General features: G+C 34.7%; 1 protein-coding gene across 1 annotated transcript; it reads right to left on the reverse strand.

Moving 5' to 3' along the window:
• Window positions 1-12,936: 12,936 nt before the first annotated feature.
• Window positions 12,937-17,635, reverse strand: LOC107800711 (protein FATTY ACID EXPORT 1, chloroplastic). Its single transcript, XM_016623936.2, has 6 exons — window positions 17,460-17,635; window positions 16,341-16,578; window positions 14,856-15,023; window positions 13,551-13,597; window positions 13,427-13,467; window positions 12,937-13,338 (listed from the first exon to the last, which is right to left on the reverse strand). The coding sequence occupies exons 1-6, from the start codon at window positions 17,556-17,558 to the stop codon at window positions 13,245-13,247; spliced, it is 687 nt and encodes a 228-aa protein (XP_016479422.1). The 5' UTR covers window positions 17,559-17,635; the 3' UTR covers window positions 12,937-13,244.
• Window positions 17,636-19,683: the final 2,048 nt, after the last annotated feature.

Consider the following 19,683-nt stretch of genomic DNA (forward strand, 5'->3'; position numbering starts at 1 on the left):
GTTTATATTAACTAGTAGGTATATCTTATGCATATTAACGTACTAGTCGTTATAAAAAGTGATTATTTTCTTCAATACCTGATTTGAAAGTTCATTAACATAATAGTCATGTACAAACAAAGGTGGAAAAATGAAACTTAGCAAGATAGTAATAACATTAATAGTAAAGTCATATTTAAGTAAAATATTAAGGAATTTTTACCTTCCTATACACTATTTGAAACTTTATTACCCTTCCTATAACTCAAGTTTCAATTTAATTACATGGTCATATACAATTTACCAATTATATACAAATAAGTTTTAACTGAGTATTCTTTTATATTAGGAATTGCATTTCCTTATTCCTTTATACTTGCCCTCTCTCTCTCTCTCGCTCTCTTCGTCTCTCTACTCTCCTTCTCTGTTTTTTCCCCAATTTTTCTTCATTTGGTATTCTCTATTTTTTTATGCTTTCTTGTTGTATATAGTTTTAATAGAATTTATCAATGGATTTTAATCGTTTTAACGTAACAATTTCCTTTCATGTTGCGCAATTGGTGTTCAAATTGAAATTGTCAATCTATAAATTTTGAAGGTGTTTGACTCTCCACCATTGACAACCATTAAAAAACTTTGAAATTGAATTTGGGTTTTCAAAAATCATTATTTGTTTGGATTGAGTGTTGTTGCAAATAATTGAGAATATTGTTCGGAGTTTATATCTCAATTTTGAGGGTGTTTTGGTGAAGAAAGACTTGATTTTGGCTAAATTTTAAATTGTAGTAAAGTTGTATTATAATTGTATGTAAATTGTATTATGTTGTAGTGACATATATTTTTTTATTTGAATGTTGTATGAAAATTTAAAAATAGTTGTATAATATATGAATTGTTGTATAAAATTTATATTTAAGTTATCGATACTATCTTTTTACATAAAATTGTTGATATGTATCAAAATTGTATTAAGAGAGTAAATTTTGATTGAAATTTTAGAGAGGAAGAAGCACACACCACATACAAAATATATACAAATCAGATAAAAAATATACAAAATACATATTGTATAAAATTTGTATTTAAATTGTATGATATTGGAAAGTTGTAGATAAGTTGTAAATAAATTGTATAATATATAATTAGTTGTATGAATTTGTATATTATATAATTAGTTGTGTAAAATTTATTTTTAGTTTATATGATGTTGTAGATGTATCAAATTTGTATTAAATTTTTACGAAATTTATTTTTTAATTTGTATATTGTTGTACCATACAAATTTATCATCTCTCTATTCTACTTACGCTTCAACTCCGACTAATCTCGAGATCATTGATATATATGTCCTGTTTGTAATATTCACCACTGTAATTCAGATTAGATACATGGCTATTGTTGGGTCATTCCCATTCTTAGAAGAATTGTACCTTCTGTGATTATCTGAACATATATAAGGGAAAAAAAAAAAGAAATCAATCAATATTAACCACTAAAGATGCTCACAGTCAGATTGGTGTATGTGAGTTATACGGGGAAAAAAAATAGTCAGATTTACGATTGATAATTAAAAAATGATCACAGTTTTAAAAATAATAGAAATTTAATCACTTTTTCATGTAAAGATATAATTTGAACAAAAATATCCTAAAATTTTGGAAAAATTCAAGCATAATATGTTGGAGTTCGAATTTTTACATATTAGATTCCAGTATAATATGCTGAAATTTCATAATGTACTGGAGTTCCAACATAAGATGCAGGAAGTTTAAATGAAGGAGCTCCATAATCCAGCATATTATGCAATTTATACTAGAATTTTCCGTGCTGGAGTTCCAACATAATATGCGGGAAGTTTATACGCAGGAACTCCATAATCTAGCATACTATGCTGGAACTTCCCGTGTTTCAGCAAAATAAAGTGGCCAGGGGCGGATCCAAGGTGTAATATACGGGTTCCAGGGAACCCAATAGCTTTTGCTTAGACCCTGTATTTTTGTTAAAAAAATTATTAAATATCTATAAATATCTATTTGTGAACTCAGTTATTATTGTATATTAATTTGAAATTGCGACAGGAACTCATAAACTTAAAATCCTGGATCCGCCTCTGATAGTGGCTATATTTCAATGAAAGGCATGCTGGCTATTTTTCGATTACCAATCCAAAAACTGGCTAGGCCTTTATAGCAAAACCAACATGACAGATTCAGGGCATCCTAATTAGATTGACTAATTTTGCTGGAACTTTTCGTGTTTCAGCAAAACAGTAGATATTTTTCAATGACTTTGCAAGTGCTGACTATTTTTCGATTACCAATCCGAAAACTGGCTAGGCCTTCGTAGCAAAACCAACATGACAGATTCAGGGCATCCTAATTAGACTGACTAATTTTGCTGGAACTTTTCGTGTTTCAGCAAAACAGTAGCTATTTTTCAATAACTTTGCAAGTGCTGACTATTTTTCGATTACCAATCCGAAAATTGGCTAGGCCTTCGTAGCAAAACCAACATGACATATTCAAGGCATCCTAATTGGATTGACTAAGATGATAATTTCTATTCCGAATCGGTAAAATTTGAAGATCATACTAATTAACATGCACGAACTATCAGAGGGTTGCTCTGATGGTAAGCAACCCCCACTTCCAACCGAGAGGTTGTGAGTTCGAGTCTCCCCAAGAGCAAGGTGGGAAGTTCTTGGAGGGAAGGATGCCGGGGGTCTATTTGGAAACAGTCTCTCTACCATAGGGGATTATACTGGGTGGTTGTTGTTGTTGTTGAACTATTCTTATTAATTATAAAAAGTGTAATCAGAATAATCTTGACTTATGTGCAACACCATAATTTATAAAAGAGATACTTTGGACTTATGAAAATGTTAGTATATAGTTTCATTTCATCATTATTACCAAATCTTAAAAAATTAACATTTTTGGACCAAAACCAAAGAATCCCACTAGTCTATTCTCCCCAATAAAACTAGTCGTTATTTTCTTTAGGATTTAGCATTTGAACTAAAAACACTGATTTTTTTTGTCATTTATTTTGGGGCTCCCTTGATCATTAATTCTCAATTATTCGCATTTGAAATAATTTAGAGTTCATAAAATAATGTATTTACTTGTGGAATAATGTGCGTGCATGCGTTTTATCGTTACCGATAGTGACATAAAATAGCACGATCGATAGGGTGTATCAGAGGCGAATTTAGCATTTAAATTTATAAAATTCACGGGGTGCGTGAGTCTACATATATGGTCCGACAGGGTTTAATCACAGATTCACAGTATTGTTGAAACGAAATGCAGTAATGGATACAATAATAAAAAAGAAGCAGTAACAAGAAGCGGGAACAACATCAAGATAATAAGATAGTCGAAGCAAAAGAAACGACCAATAATACTAGAAATTAATATAAGTATAAGAAAGTACAAAAATAATATTAATACTATAGATATAAAAAAAAATACGTTCGATTACCTACTAGCCTTCTACTATAAAATTCACAATAACCTAACAAAGTTTCAAACGAATTGTATTTAGTCTAATCTAGAAGCTAATGTACCTGTGACTCCACATATTGGGATGGTTTGCATTGAATATTGGTTCTACAACTTATTATGTTTATCTCAGGGTTGCTTTTACATTGTGTTATCATTGTATTTAGTCTAATCTGGGAGGTTGTTGTTGTTATTGCTGTTGTTGTTATTGTTGTCTATAATATAATATCGTGCCGCAATATTGAGTAAATAAATTAAAAATAAAAATAAAAATTAGAAGATTGAAATTCTCAACTACTATGATTTAGTAAATTGTATTTTCATTGCCAATTTTTTCATGGGGGGTGATTATCCTCAGAAAGGGATTTCTTGTATTTTATATGCACTTGCATTTTCCTTAATTTCATTGTGTTAATCAACAATGTTAAGAAATAATGTAATTTGCTACGATTTGTCCACAAAAAAAAATGCTTAATGTTAGTATATGTCATAGTAATTACCTTATCGACGAAGTATTACCATTAAACAAAATATTTGATAATATACAACAAAAACTCGTAAAGGCAGTCCGCTACACTAAAATTTTAATTTACTTATGTGAGGTCCGGAAAAGATTCGGACTATATTAAGTCTATTGTACACGCGCTTTGCATTTTTACTATGAACAATTTCTTGCAATTTGAACATGTGTCCTCCTAATTACATAACGATAATTTTTACCTTTGTGTTAATAATCCTTTTAATATAACAAAAACCCTAGCTAATTTATTATCCAAAGGAGGATATGATACTAACTGAGTGATGAAAAGATTACCAGACACATTTGTGCAAAAAAAAAAAAGATTAAATACTAAATTCTTTTTATTGGACCGATAACAAGTTTTTATCTTCACGTTACGTTGTAAATGAATTGGTTTTTCCCCATAGTACATTTAGCCTAATTTTGTTATAAGAATATCTGTAAATATAATTAGATAAGATAGTTCAAAAGCAAAATAAATTTAGCATTAAAAAGTTAAAATGACATTTAAATTCTTTTCCTTTTGCTATTTATGAATTATGTTCAACATTGAATTGAAAGTGAGATGTTCTAGATATTTACTTTAGGTTGTGGTGGGATGAATACGATTCCTTCATCCTTAACCGAGATTTCAGGTTTAAGTCTTGTGAGTAAAAAAGGTGGTTGGGGGAGGGAATCATAAATAGCCAGATTTACAACTAGCAATTGAAAAATAGTCACAGTTTCAAACGTAATCAAAATTTTGACCTAAATTTCATATAAAGATAAAATCTGAATAAAAGCACGTTAAAAAGCCGAAAAAATTGTAGCATAATATGTTGGAGTTCGAATTTTTGACATATGAGATTCCAACATATACTGGAATTTCATAATGTGCTGGAGTTCCAATATAATATGCTGGAAGTTTAAAAGCAGGGGCTCCATAATCCAGCATGTTATGGTGGAATTTGTCGTGTGCTGGAGTTCCAACATAATATGCTAAAAGTTTATACGCATGAGTCCCATAATCCAGCATATTATGCTGGAACTATTCGTATTTCAGCAAAATAATGACTATTCTTTAATGACTTTGCAAAGACTGACTATTTTTCGATTATCAGTCCGAAAATTGGCTAGCCCGCACTATTTTCACGGAAATTTTTTTTTGGTGAGGAATGCTTCTCCTTTTAACGAGCCTTACACTGCGCAAATCTGAATTAATTAAGGCTCCAATACAACAACAACAACAACCCAGTATAATCTCACTTAGTGGGGTCTGGGGAGGGTAGTGTGTACGCAGACCTTACCCCTACCCTAGGGTAGAGAGACTGTTTCCAAATAGATCCCCGACATCATTCCCTCCAAGAACTTCCCACCTTGCTCTTGGGAAGACTCGAACTCACAACCTCTCGGTTGGAAGTGGGGGTTGCTTACCATCATAGCAACCCCTCTTGTCTAATTAAGGCTCTAATACAAATATCAAGAATAGGGGGGAAAAAACTCAAAAGAAGTGGAAAACTAACTAGCTTAGGATGGTAGCTAGGGACAGAAACAAGTTCGAACTCCACAAATCCTAAATAAATGGCTTTTTAAGGGCACGCTTGGGGGCAAATTTGAGTCTTCCTTTTTTATGAAGACTTTTGGGGTCAATAGCCATCTCTGTTGCATTAATTATTGTGCACTACGGACGTGTTCAGACGCGGATTTAGAATTTAAATTTAGTGAGGTTCGATCTTTAAATTTGTTAGCACTTAAGTCACTAATAATTCAAAGCCTACGACCAGAGGCAGATCCAGAATTTGAAAGTTCCAGATGCCACACTGCTTTGAAACTAGATACTTTGCTATTTACACGGTCCAAATAGAGTAACAACAACAATAACAACAACTCATTAAAATCTCACTAGTGGGGTCTGGGAAGGGTAGTGTGTACACAGACCTTACCCCTATCCCAAAGAAATAGAGACGTTATTTCCAAAAGACCCTCGGCAAATGAAAATCAACAGCATTGTTGCTGGCGCTGGGTTTTGAACCCCGGTCATCTTGCGAGGGAAGAGCAAATGTTGCATGGTACACCAGCACAACAATCCAGCTTTTATTCCAAATAGAGTAAACATTCGATTTAATCAACTTTTGGCTTCGATTCGAGTTATTCGTCTTTTTGATTTATATAGAAAATAGACAAATAGTTTTCCAAATATCATACTAAAAATTCATATTCATACACCAACTCAAGCTTACAAGCATAATTTTTACTAACATAAATAAGATATCTTTTTTTAAATCAGCATATGACACGAAACAAAGACTCAACCTGCTATTTTCCACTGTATTTTGTTAGCTATTTAACAACAACAACAACAACAACAACAACCCAGTATAATCCCACTTAGTAGGGTCTGGGGAGGGTAGTGTGTACGCAAACCTTACCCCTACCCTAGGGTAGAGAGACTGTTTCCAAATAGACCCCCGGCATCCTTCCCTCCAAGAACTTCCCACCTTGCTCTTGGGGAGACTCGAACTCACAACCTCTCGGTTGGAAGTGGGGGTTGCTTACCATCAGAGAGATAAGAAGCTACAACTAGAGAGAAGCTGAGTTACCAGGGGAAAGTTTCTAAAATTTTGACCAAAAAAAAAAAGACGAGAAAATATAATATTTTATGCTTAAAATAAAAAGGAAGAAAAAAAAAATATTTCAAAAGTTGCAAAATACCAAGATCGAACTTGCGCCTCCAAGGTGGAAAACTAGATTCCTTACCAATGGCACAAGGTGGGGCAAGAATTCTATTTACTGTATTTCTTATACATGTATACCTACGTATCCAAGTATCAACCGAGGCGCCGGGGTGGCGTGCCACACCCCCACTATGCTATATAGATCCGCCCCTGCCTACAACGCACTACAGACACATAACACGTTCAAAGGCGGATTTAGAATATAAATTTAGTGAGGTTCGATCTTTAAATTTGTTAGCACTTAACTCACTGATAATTCAAAGTTTGTGACGCACTACAGAAACGTTCAAAAGCGGATTTAGAATTTAAATTTAGTGAGGTTCGATCTTTAAATTTGTTAGCACTTAACTCACTAATAAAATTTTAGATTCATATATTCTATGTGTTGAAATTTTAATAAGTTTTCACACGTAACACGTCGAAAATATTGGGTTCAAATAAACCTGATGCGAACCACTGGATCCGACCCACAGCTATAGAGGGCGTTCTTTCATTTATTCCTTTTTTCTTGACTTAAATAAATCACGATAAGATTCGTACTTCGATAAAAAGTTATCTGTCTGGTACAATCTGACACGCAACAACAACAACAACAACAACAACAACCCAATATAATCCCACTTAGTGAGGTCTGGGGAGGGTAGTGTGTACGCAGACCTTACCCCTACCCTAGGGTAGAGAGACTGTTTCCAAATAGACCTCCGACATCCTTCCCTCCAAGAACTTCCCACCTTGCTCTTGGGGAGACTCGAACTCACGACCTCTCGGTTGGAAGTGGGGGTTGCTTACCATCAGAGCAACCCCTCTTGTCGACACGAACATGTTAAAATAGCACGTGAATCATGTTAGGGTGTGGGACATTCTCTTGGAAATATTTGAAATTTCACCAATGAGAAAGAAAATTGGAATAGAATTTTTTTTTAGAGATTTTGTTTCATGATAGGTCACTTTCCAAATCTGTAAGTTCAAAGTAGATAGCATGTGCAACCCATTCTTGTTTTATGGCTAAGATATATAGCCTAAGTGAGATCCAATCAGTTGAAAAAAGTTTGAAAGTAACAACTCATGTTTTGTGCTCACTTCTACTTCATGCTTCACTTCTTGAAAATGATATCACAATTTGGCCACTCTTCTACAAACATTTTGTATCTTTAAAAGTAGGTAAAGAGAATGATGTATCTAGTATATAGTACTAGGACCCTTTGGATAATTAATGCATTGATTTTAAAGACATCTCTTCGCCACCATCACAAGTGAATAAGAAAAGATTACTATATCGCATTTGCCAGGGTTGATCGCCTTTCTTGACCGATAACCTTCGCTCGTTTGCAGAATGCCTTGATGCATGCATCTATTTTGTTAGAGTGACACTATGCTTCTTTATATATGCTGAAGAGAAAATCCCGTTCTTTTATCCTTTCTTATTCTTCTTGAGGATGGTTCAAGGGAAGCCGGTTCCATTAGGTGAATTTTCACATATTTATTATGCGTTGTATCAAAAATACTGAATTTAGTCGAACTTAATAAATATAAGCTAAGTTCGCCTATGTACTAAAGCCTCTCTCGACTCATTTTCAATTTTTAATCAAATTATATATAGATCAAAAGGTTGTTGATTAACGCTATTAATCGCAATTTTTAATCAAACTATATATAGATCAAAAGGTCGTTGATTAGCACTATTAGTCGAACACACACGAGTACGTAAAACAAAATGATTATAATATGTTCTAGGGTTGTCTGTAGTGGTAGAGTCAGAATTTTCACCATGGTGTCGAGGAAATCAGTAAACTAATGTCATGGCTTAGACTCCCTCACTAATTTCTATTAAAATGGAAAATTTTCTTGAAAAAAAGAAAAAAAAAACTAGAAGAGAACGGACTGCATCTCGTTAAACTGTAGTCAGATTTGTGGTTTACCATTATATGATCAAATTATTTTTTGATACCGAGGAGTCCCCGAGGACTAATGATGCACGATTAAAAACTCAGTGGATAATGGGCTCATCCATCTATCATAGTCCACTTAAATACTATCTTTTGTCCGCAGCAACACTCGAACTCGTGACGTGCGTCTAAACCACACATCATGCACCGCACGCTTACCAATAGTCGTGACGTGTGCCTAATCCACACATCACGCACAACACTCGTGCCACTAGTCCAAAGTGCTGGAGCAACCAAAATCACTAATTTAACCCCAACAAATATTCAAGCATAGACCAATGTCCTTCAAGAAAACTCAAGAAATGACCAAACATTCTATTCCATTAGAATATCCAATGTCAAAGTAGCATGAAGCTTGTCACTGCAATAAGCAAATAAACAGTTGAAAAAGAATGGAAATGACAGATGCAATTAACAATCAATGTGAAAAAGGAAAAGCCAATGGTGGAAAACATGACAAGACCCCCTAAAAGTGTTACACACAGGAATCTCCAAAATTTTCAAAGAACAAGATTCTAAATGCAACTCAAAATCCACCATAAAGAAACACAACTATGAAAGAAGAAAGATTTTAGACAAGAGAAATGGGACATTTTAAAAGGTGAGGAGGAAAAGAGTTGGTTGGAGTTAGTTAGTGCTTTGTAGGGCAAGCAATTGAGTTAGTTAAAGACTACTACTTCTTGAGAAAGACTTAATATTTCTGAATGGACAAGTGTCATAATATCAAGTTACCTATTTTCTGGGACTTACATCAAAGATTAACACACCACCACTTGGATGCAAGTGCACCTCGATGGAATTTTGACAATAATCCCATCCCAACTAAATGAATGAAGTAGGTTGCCATTAGGGTCATCCTACACCATCCTTTTTTTTGATAATCGAGAAATCTCCAGGGCGACGGGAGCCTTGGGGTAACTGGTAAAGTTGTTGTTATGTGACCAGGAGGTCACGGTTTCGAGCTGTGGAAATAGCCTCTTGCAGAAATGTAGAGTAAGGCTATGTATAACAGACCCTTGATGTCCGGTCCTTCCTCGGACCCCGCGCATGGCGGGAGCTTAGTGCACCGGGCTGCCTGAGAAATCCTCTGGGCCAGCTGACGCATGGTTTGAAAGTCGTCGGATAATGGGCCGGCTCCTTTACTTTTCTTCACCTAAATACCATATTCTTAACTGCGACAGGATTTGAACTCATGACGTGTGCCTAGTCCATACATCGCGCATTGCCCTTTTGCTACTAGACCAAAGCCGTGGGGCCATCCCACACTAACTTTCTACCAAATCATGTCTTGAAAAGGATCCAACTTCTACCAGTCATCTCCAAGATAAACATCAAAAGTCAATTTTCACTGCCTTGAGTTTTCCAAGTCTCTCAGTGCAAAAGATGCAAATATCTCATCCCTAACATGTTACACTGACCAAACTATTTCTGTAGAGTAAAAAGATGCAAATATCTCATCCCTAACATGTTACACTGACCAAACTATTTCTGTAGAGCAAAAAAAAAAAAAAAAAAAAAAAAACTGTTTACTAGGCACGCCAAGCTAAAAGACTCTGGTCATAACTCTCCTCCTGATTCTGCATTCAAATCCTCAACAACAACAACAACCCAGTATAATTCCACTTAGTGGGGTCTGGGGAGGGTAGTGTGTACGCAGACCTTACCCCTACCCTAGGGTAGAGAGGCTGTTTCCAAATAGACCCCCGGCATCCTTCCCTCCAAGAACTTCCCACCTTGCTCTTGGGGAGACTCGAACTCACAACCTTTTGGTTGGAAGTGGAGGTTGCTTACCATCGGAGCAACCCCTCTTGTCTAAATCCTCAATTATATGATAAAAGAGGAAAACATCAATGTAAGCAGTAAATTCTGTCAAAGATCAAGAAAATAAGTTGAGATTAAACCAGCAGCATATTTTATTCTGTATTTAGTATTTAATTCTTCTTCTGCTATCTGGGGAAAAAAAATTACAGCATTAGATCAAAAACTAGAGCTAGTGAAGAAGTTAACACCCCCCCCCCCAACCCAACCATCACCACCACAACCACCAAAATCAAAATCAATGTCAATTATAACAGAAATTGGTGGCAAACTTGCTACAAGTCTTGAAAACCAACTTTGGTGCTGTACTACAAGGAAGACATCATCTAGTTATTTTCCTTCTCTCTTTCTCCACTATCGCGGCTTTTTGAAACTATAATGCATAGGCAAAACTTTGGTGGTAAAACACCAAGCAAGTTGTATAAGGTTTTCCTCTGTTGTATACCACCTGCATATGTCTCTCTTTCTCATTAATGAAATATACTATTGAAGACGTAATTAAGTAAATAAAAGTGTGTTCTCTCTAACAGCTTAAGCTTTTAGATGAGATGGTCACACGCTTCAACATGGTATCAGAGTAGGTAGAGATCCTGTGTTCGAGTCTCACCGCCACCCAATATCAAAAAGAATTTTCACGTGCTTGGCTCATCAACAAGAATCAAGCTCGCACATGAGGGGCATATTGAAGACATCATTAAGTGAATAAAAGTGAAGCTTTTAGATTAGATGGTCACACACTACAACGTATATTTATAGATAATAAACGTCTAAGCATGTGCCAGTAGCTTGTTTTCTATGTGAAATAATGCAGAAGAATGAATACCATCTTCCATTGACGATTATCATAACTCGACAATTGGATAGTGCAACTGATGTTGCACTTGTCCAAATAGAACCTTCTTTACATATCTGCATCACAAATTTTAATCATCATTTCATCTAGTTATAGCATCAGTTTGTTAGGCAACAGCAGGTCTGCAAAGAATCAAATGCAAAAGTAAACTAGTAAACCAAATTAACAGTGATGAGGAAAGATCTAACTTGGGAGGCAAAGAATTCATTTCCTCTCCCTCATTTTCAAATGTCAGAAAGGTCAGATATTAGCTGAGACTTGATAGATCCTTACAGTTCAATGTCTTTCCTCCATTGCATCGGGACAATGACAAAAACAAGTTTAGCATAAAAAGATTCAAATATCACTCTCGTAAATTGTCTAACCTGGTTCTGTTTATAAACTCATTGTTGAGGAAGGGGAGGCAGATTACTCACATTCTTCTAATAGCTACTGAGCGTGTTCATACGAGCACTGTCATATTAAGCAAAAAGCTGGTCGCCTTGTGGTCAGAAATTTGAGACTATACGACAGAAGTTGATTTTGCGAGTGGCTCTGGAGATAGAACACGGAAGAACACACGCTTTCGAGGAATATTTTACAGAAAAAATTGGATTCCCTGGTGTTCAAACACAATTAGCTACTCCCACGGAGTTGGAGCCCAGAAGAAACTTATGGGCTGAATTCTCCGTGAGATACATCTCAAGTTAGGAGATGGCAGACAACTTTCTCCTTTGCATCGAATACACTCTCAATTGTTGCTCAATGGCATAATACAAGAAATAGGCAAATTAGCTTCACGAGAGCTTGCTTTGGCTGGGAGATCAACATGACAGTACCATTGGAAAAGCTTAGATGAAACAAAAACAACAACCACCCAGTAAAATCCCACAAAGTGGGGTCTAGCTTAGATGATGAAACAAAAAATTTCCCTAAAAATCAGACACCATAATCTGGAAAGGTCAAAAGAATGGTAAATTCTCTCAGTCAACTCCTACTATGATACTCGTATTATACTGCAGACACTCAATACCCTGGAAAAGGATTTGAAAAAGAAACGCCCCATCTAAAGTTGCTTGCTTCACTTGGTTGGCCTCCCAAAATGCATGGACATAGAGAAATTTACAGTAAAGAGGCATCAGGCATGTAGCAGATGCTATCTCTGGGATGAACACTGTGAAGAAACACAATGGCTTTTTCTACACTACAACAGAATGCTCTACCCGAACATCTTTGGAACACAAAGGGGTGATGCTCACAACTGTGAAAGAACTGCTTGCAAGTTGGTCAAGAAGTAATCTCAATAAGGATCGGAAAGAATTTCGACCAATGACCCTGCCGGCACTTTATGGGTCTTATGGAAAGAGAGGAACAAAAGATGCTTCGAAGTTAGCTAACCTGCCCATAGTTTGAAATATAAATGCTTCTATTAACTTTCTACGTGGTGTCAGCTCAAAAAGTGAGTAGGAACCAGAGACATTGTTAGCTTGAAAGCATGCAAGTGCTAATTTTCTATCGATAATAACACTTGCATACACTCAGGGTAATAGTTGGTCTTTCTCCAGCAGCAGAAGTTTAGAAGTTACGAAGATAATAATCCTATGAGAAATAACTGTAAACAGAATTGAGAACAAGAACAACAGCACAACAGCATTGAGCATACTTTAGTACTTACACTGATCCCATACATAATTTACATGATAATTGAATGCTCAATTCCACCAGCAAGTTGCTAAATTACAATCTCCTAGAATACTAAGTATAACGGAAAAATACATATTCAAGACCAATACAATCAAACTTCCCTCATCCTCTTCAACATCAAGAAGTAACTTGTGCAAATTAATGGGCTTCTCTCTGGCAAACCAACTGCACATTGATTCAAGATCCTGAGTATTTCTAAGAATTAAAACTGACCTTTCTAGATTCTCGTCAAGATGCCCCAGCAGTAGACTCTTTCAACTTCTTGGGTGGTGGATTTCCCCCAGACAATACCACGTAAGAGTAGAAGCAAAACATTGCAGCACTGTCATTTCAGATAGCAGAAATCATATAATGATACACCTCACAATGAATTTTCAAGAAGAGATTCGAGAAAAAAGTCACTGCAATACCTGATGGCAGCATAAAGGCCAGTGGGAAACACTTTTCTTGTCTGCAAAAAGATTATCATCATCAATTCGAAAATGCAAGCCATGAAATAAGCTAATAAAGGACTTCGGAAATATGAGGAACTACCAGGGAGAAAGACTGCATGTTTTTCCAAAGGAGGACTGCAGCAAGTACTGCAGGAACAATAGCAGAGAAGAAATGAATAATTGGAAAGAGAAAACAAACTCCTAATTTATTTTACCCTTTCAGACAACAGAAAAGAGGGAGTGCAAAATTTCAACTCTAACAAGAAGATGCTTAACTTATTCAAATGATATCCAATAGCGAATGCTAGCCCAAATTTTCTTTTGATAGGTAAAAATGGAAAATAAGAAGGGAGTGTATTAAGATATTGCCGTAAATAAGGCACTTTTCAAGACATAAAATTAAATCTAAATACAGCTAAAATGCATTTTACCTGAATGAACTATGCAGTAGAACCAATCGAAGCATCATATCATGGCCATTTTAAGTGAGCCACATAAAGCACATACATGACTCACTGAAAATCATAAAAACTATGGAGAAGTGTTGTCAAAGACACTAGTGAAAATGGAGCTGGACCGAGGTGACTATCCAAATGGACAAAGCCAGGTTGGAGTGTAGGAGATCAATATTCAGTATCCTTTAGGTTAATAATATTTCATTTCTCGCAACAAAGCTCTTTCACTAAATTTATTAACCAGACATCCAGTATCAGCTCTACCGCCAAAAATAAATAAAATAAACAAATAAACTAACTATTTTTCATTAGCTTCAACAAATCTGGCAAGCAAAGAGTGGGAGATGAATCTCGAGAATGTTTGGCTTGATCTAGGAGAAGAGCTGCCAAAAATATAGATCCTCAGATGGCAGATGCGCAAACATATCTTCCCTCTTTCACCTCTTTCCCTTTCCAAAGCAAGGATTGTTTCAGCATAGGAGATGTTTCCATGGACTTAATATATTTACACTACGAGGTAGCTGAGAGTAGGAAGTAGGGAAATTGAGAGCTAGAAACATATATTATTCATTGAAAGATGTCTGGTTTATTTCAAACAATTACATAATAAAATTTTACTACAGCACCCCCAAGTGTTTTAAAACATATCCATTTGTCTCATTCATAAGCATATCTATCAAATGAAATAATATACCCATAAAATTTGTTTTTCTCCCTACATCCCATCATATTTACAAAATATTAATGTTTAAAATATTAATGTTCAAAGAAAAGAACGAGTTACTGCTCAAAGAAAAGAATGAGAAAACGGATAGCTGACACAAAATGTTAACAATAAGATCAAATACAAAAGGGATCACACTCAAAGAAATTGTTCCCTTTTCATCAGCGAACTAAAGGAAGTCCAACTGCACAAAATAGGAATTAACTTGCACGAAACCAGCAAATACCTGCTTGACCCAGTATGAACGGCAAGCTAGATTTTCCTTGTCTCCAGACCCTCAAGCTAATTGTGCTAAAGGCCAGTAAAGCGCCTCCAAAAAGAACACCATTGCTTAAAGTTGAAGGACTTCTTGAGAAAATAAAACCAACGATGCCCCCGGTAAAAACAAGACCACCTGTGATGAGGATCATTAAGCAATCAATATTCAAAATAATTAAGTAGCTGCAAGAAATAAAAACACCACTGTGATAACAAATCTTAGATAAATGTTTGTTGTCATTCTGATCTCTTTAGTTATTGTTACTTGACATCTTTCTGATAAATAAACAGTTCCACTGGATCAAGAACAGTTTTTCTCTAGGCCCTCACGGACATTTCGGTTAAAAGAAACATGTAAAGATTCAAAGCTAGTAACAAAGAGATGTTGCTAGAGATAATTAAAAATTCGTCTAAATGTAGAGATATGTGTAGGATTCTGAGAATCATTGGTTCCTAAGTAAAGTTGCAAACATTATATAACTCAAAGACAAGGAACTTATACCTTGCACAGAACAAAATTATAAACAATAAGGGGACGATTCTACTTTTTGCCTTACTTATATCTACTGCATCACCAAAATTTTGTAGGATGCACAAACTCCTAAATAATGAAAAAGAATTTCTGGATCCAGCTACACATTGGTGATTCCACCAGGATAGGCCAATAGAACTGGAGTTTGAGGTTAAAGGAAATATGCTACAGATATATGCTTATGTTTCCAATGAAGAAAAAGAATTTTGCAAGAAAATAACTGAACCTTGTCCACATTGACAAAATGTTTCCTCCCTTTTGGACTAAATATTTTTAAGAATTTGTGCTTTCAACATAATCTTTTAGGTTTAAGAAAAAGACCTGAAGGTTAATTCATGTCTAGACTCTGTGAAAGGTCATAAGCAGCACTCCCAGAAGGAGATTATTCTGCAGAATATAAGAAGTGTACATAACAAAAGAAGGAGCTATACAGAAGTGTTGCACCTTTCCTCTATCCAAGTAGTTATCCTAAATGCTGCAGAAGCAAAAGAAAAACAACAAGACGATTGCACTTTTAGGTAGTTCGGTAGTTCCCCCTCAAAAGCACTTCCATACCTCTCGACTTGGACTCCTAATGTAATAGTTGAAGGGAAAATTATATCACAAGAATGGTTGGCAACATAATCCTCCTTTTTTTTTTCTTTAATTGGTAACCGCAGAGAGTAAAAAAGGGAGGGGAATAAAAAATGAAAACAATACAATCAAAGCGACATAGACACGTCTTTTATAGAATCATTGAAATCTCTAGGATAGTAGAATTCATGTTTGGACAAGGGATCAACCTAAAAAGGGTAATTGGTAGACGAGGTAGCATTATCATGAAGCATGAAACAAGTGAGAATGCCTTAACTAAGAAGAGGACAGGTGACATCAGGCACTAAAAAAACACTAGTTCCTCTACCTTTTCTAGGCAATACTCACCAAAGGGAATACCAAAACAGAAGTCATGAATTTTGGCCGTCTTTTTTGATAGACTGACGGAGTTATCTTGCTCTGACCCATTCATTTCTTTTCCTGGAACAAGTTCTTCTGACTTTAAATTTGAATTTGATGAGCTTCCGTTGTGTGATTGTGATGCATCTCCAGTATAACTTAAAGTTGTCCTGTTTTCTAAGTTGGATAAATCCGTGCCACGACCATCATTACTCACAACCGCTACCTGAATTCCATGATAATTGAAGATGTCTAAGTGAATATAAATACCATACAGAGTATCGCTCACTCCACAAACCCACACTTTAGTAAGCAAAATAGAAATTAAAATTCAAGGAGCAATAGAAAAACTAAAATCATTATTGATTTGGAAGTCAAAAGACAGATGTCAAGTCGGACTAATCAATTGTAAAAAGAACAAGCACATGCTCATATTTTGCCTAATAATTATACAGTGATAACAGGAAAAATTAGTACTTTTGTTGATCAATATCAAAATGTAGTTGCAAAAAATTATTGTTAGTCTGTGGAACTAAAACACATTGAAAAAACATTCTCAACCTTCATGATTAATTCATCTCTCATTGCAAACCATAGAACTAACAAGTTTTAGTTTTAACCAAAAAGATCAAACTTTTAACCAAACTAACAGACCTCCACATAAAAAATTCTTCAAATTCTCCTATCTTTTTTTTAACAACAAAAGCTTCAAATTCTTCCTCTTTTTTATAAAAAGAACAATTTTATCCCCAAAAGATATAATTTTTTACCAAATTAACAGAACCCCACTTAAAAATTCTTCCTCTTTTTTATTTTTGTTTTGAAAAGAACAAATTTTACCCAAGAAGATCAAATTTTTAACAAAATTAGAAGACCCCCACATCAAAAATTCTTCAAAGTCATTGATTTTGTATTCAAACAAACAACAATAAAGCAAACACTCAACAGAGAATGCTAATTTCTCAATTACCCAAAAGAGAATAAAAGGGAAGTATTTCCCAGAAAACAAGATAATGGAGTGAGCAAAATTGAGGGGCTTTCAAATAAAATGGAGAAATTAAAGAAAAATATATGCATTAAAAAGGGAGAAAAATGAAGAAAAAACACCTGTCTTGGAAAAGTAGAACAAGGGTGGAGATGAGTGCGGAAGTGTAATCTGCGATTGATAGAGGAGAAGCATGATAGCTGAGAAATTGCTGATGACATGCCTGATTTGCTTTGCTCCTTTTTTTTTTTTTTTTTTTGTGAAATACTGGAATATTCAAAGTTGAGATTTGAGAAAGTCAAATGGGAAAGGTGCTAATTGTTATATTAAAGGTAACTATTGTTGACTTTGAATATTGAACTTTAAAAAAAGCTGAGAAATTCAATAATAGTCAGATTTACAAGTGGTCATTTAAAAATAGTTACAGTTTCAAAAGTAATCGAAATTTAACCATTTTTCATGTAAAGATAAATCTGAATGAAAACATTATTCAGAATCCGAAAAAAATATTCCAACATAATATACTAGAGTTCCATCATAAGTATACTGGAACTCAAGCATATTATAATGGAGTTCCACCATAAGTATATTGGAACTCCAGCATAATATACTTGAGTTCCAATATGATATAACAGTCCAGCATAATATGCTGGAAGTTCATACACTGGTGCACTGATCCCCAGTATATTATGTTGGACCGGTCTCTGTTGCAGCAAAATAGTGGCTATTTTCTAATAACTTTGCAAACGCTGGCTATTTTTGAATGACCCGTCCGAAAACTGGCTAGCCCGTGCTATTTTTACTAAATAAAGTGCACAGAGAAAGGGGTTTGGTGGAGTTCTTTTTTTGCTGCCTTTCGAGTTGTGCAAATAGTCTCTTGCAGGAATATAGAGTAAGACTGCGTACCATAGACTCTGATAGTCCGACCCTCCAGGTCCCCGTACATAACGGGATCTTAATACACGGAACTGCTCTTTAGTGCTCAATATTCGACTAAATTTAATGTTTTATTATTTAGAAGAATTAAATATCCAAAATAAGTCGCATTTGCATATAGCGATTCATTAATCACATTTGCCAATTTTTTAAGTCACATAATAATTTCGCTAAAAAAATTTATTTGCAATTAGCAACTTATTTATATTTTTCCGGCTATTCTTTATCCTTAAGTCGCATTATATCTATGTGATTTGCATAGTTTTTGTATTCCTACAAACCTGCACACTACTTGAATTAACCAGCCAAAAGTACATATTATGGGAAAGAACCTAATTAAGCCACTAGTTTGATTTTAGGAATTTTACGCCCTATAGAAAACCTTAGTACCCTATTTATTTTAAATAAATACTATTTTAAAATATTACATCCTATAAATACCTTTTATCCTTTATTGCAAAAAATCTAAATATAGTTACATCCTACAATTAAGGCACCATATATGCTAAATATTATTTTTCTCTCTCCTTTTTTGTATTTTCTCTCACATAATTACCGCGTATCTGCAAACCTCAATACAATCTCTCTCTATTTGCATACAACCAGACTCTCGTTGAGTTAAATTAAGAGAATATCATGTGATTTTATTTTCTTCCATTTTTAGCGCAGATACGTTATTGTATTTAATGTTAATGTCACTTGAATACAGCTAAATACATGTCAAACTTAGATGGAATTCCAGATTTTACGCCTATATTTTTTGTTGTATTAATGAATACAATAGCTTAAATACATGAAATACATTGTATAAAAACATAAAAGGTATTTATAACACGTAATATAGCAAAGGGTATCTATAAATGGCTAATTAGACCAAAAAGATGGTGCTTTATGAAAAATTCCCTTTATCATATCCCAACAGTTTTTTTTTAATTACTTTTTGCTCTTTTTGGAAATTTTATGTCAATAAAAATAAAAAACCTTTAATACTATTTTATATAAAATGTTAATCTATGATAAACTTAAATAAAGAAATATAATCAGTGAGGATTTATATAATAAATTCCAATTTATGGAGCCGGAGAATAGCTTATGGGTTTGATCGAATGCGGTAGCTTTGGTTCAAACCTATATTTATCTTAGAGATTTTATTAAATGTATATAAACTATTAATTTAAAACCGTAACTTAAAACTATTAGATTCTCGACCACATAAGTTTCAAATTACGACTCCACCTCTGCGTATTTGGAGTCGAGACATAATCGTTGTTGTTATTATTATATTACTTTCTGAAATACAGGGTAAAGCTGCGTACAATAGACCCTTATGGTTCGGCCCTTCCTCGGACCCCGCGCATAGCGAAAACTTAGTGCACTGAGTTACCTTTTTTTCCTGATTTGGTGTTCTCC

The sequence above is a fragment of the Nicotiana tabacum genome, chromosome 16, assembly GCF_000715075.1.
Source record: "Nicotiana tabacum cultivar K326 chromosome 16, ASM71507v2, whole genome shotgun sequence".
Taxonomy (NCBI): domain Eukaryota; kingdom Viridiplantae; phylum Streptophyta; class Magnoliopsida; order Solanales; family Solanaceae; genus Nicotiana; species Nicotiana tabacum.

Bases quoted from the DNA above. Each gene is read 5' to 3' on its own strand.
- LOC107800711 (XM_016623936.2), bottom strand. From the start codon at position 17,558: ATGTCATCAGCAATTTCTCAGCTATCATGCTTCTCCTCTATCAATCGC. The intron at 16,579-17,459 runs GTGTTTTTTCTT...CATGGAATTCAG, and splicing joins GTTCTACTTTTCCAAGACAG to GTAGCGGTTGTGAGTAATGA. The intron at 13,339-13,426 runs GTATTGCAGTGA...CTGAAATGACAG, and splicing joins GGCCTTTATGCTGCCATCAG to TGCTGCAATGTTTTGCTTCT.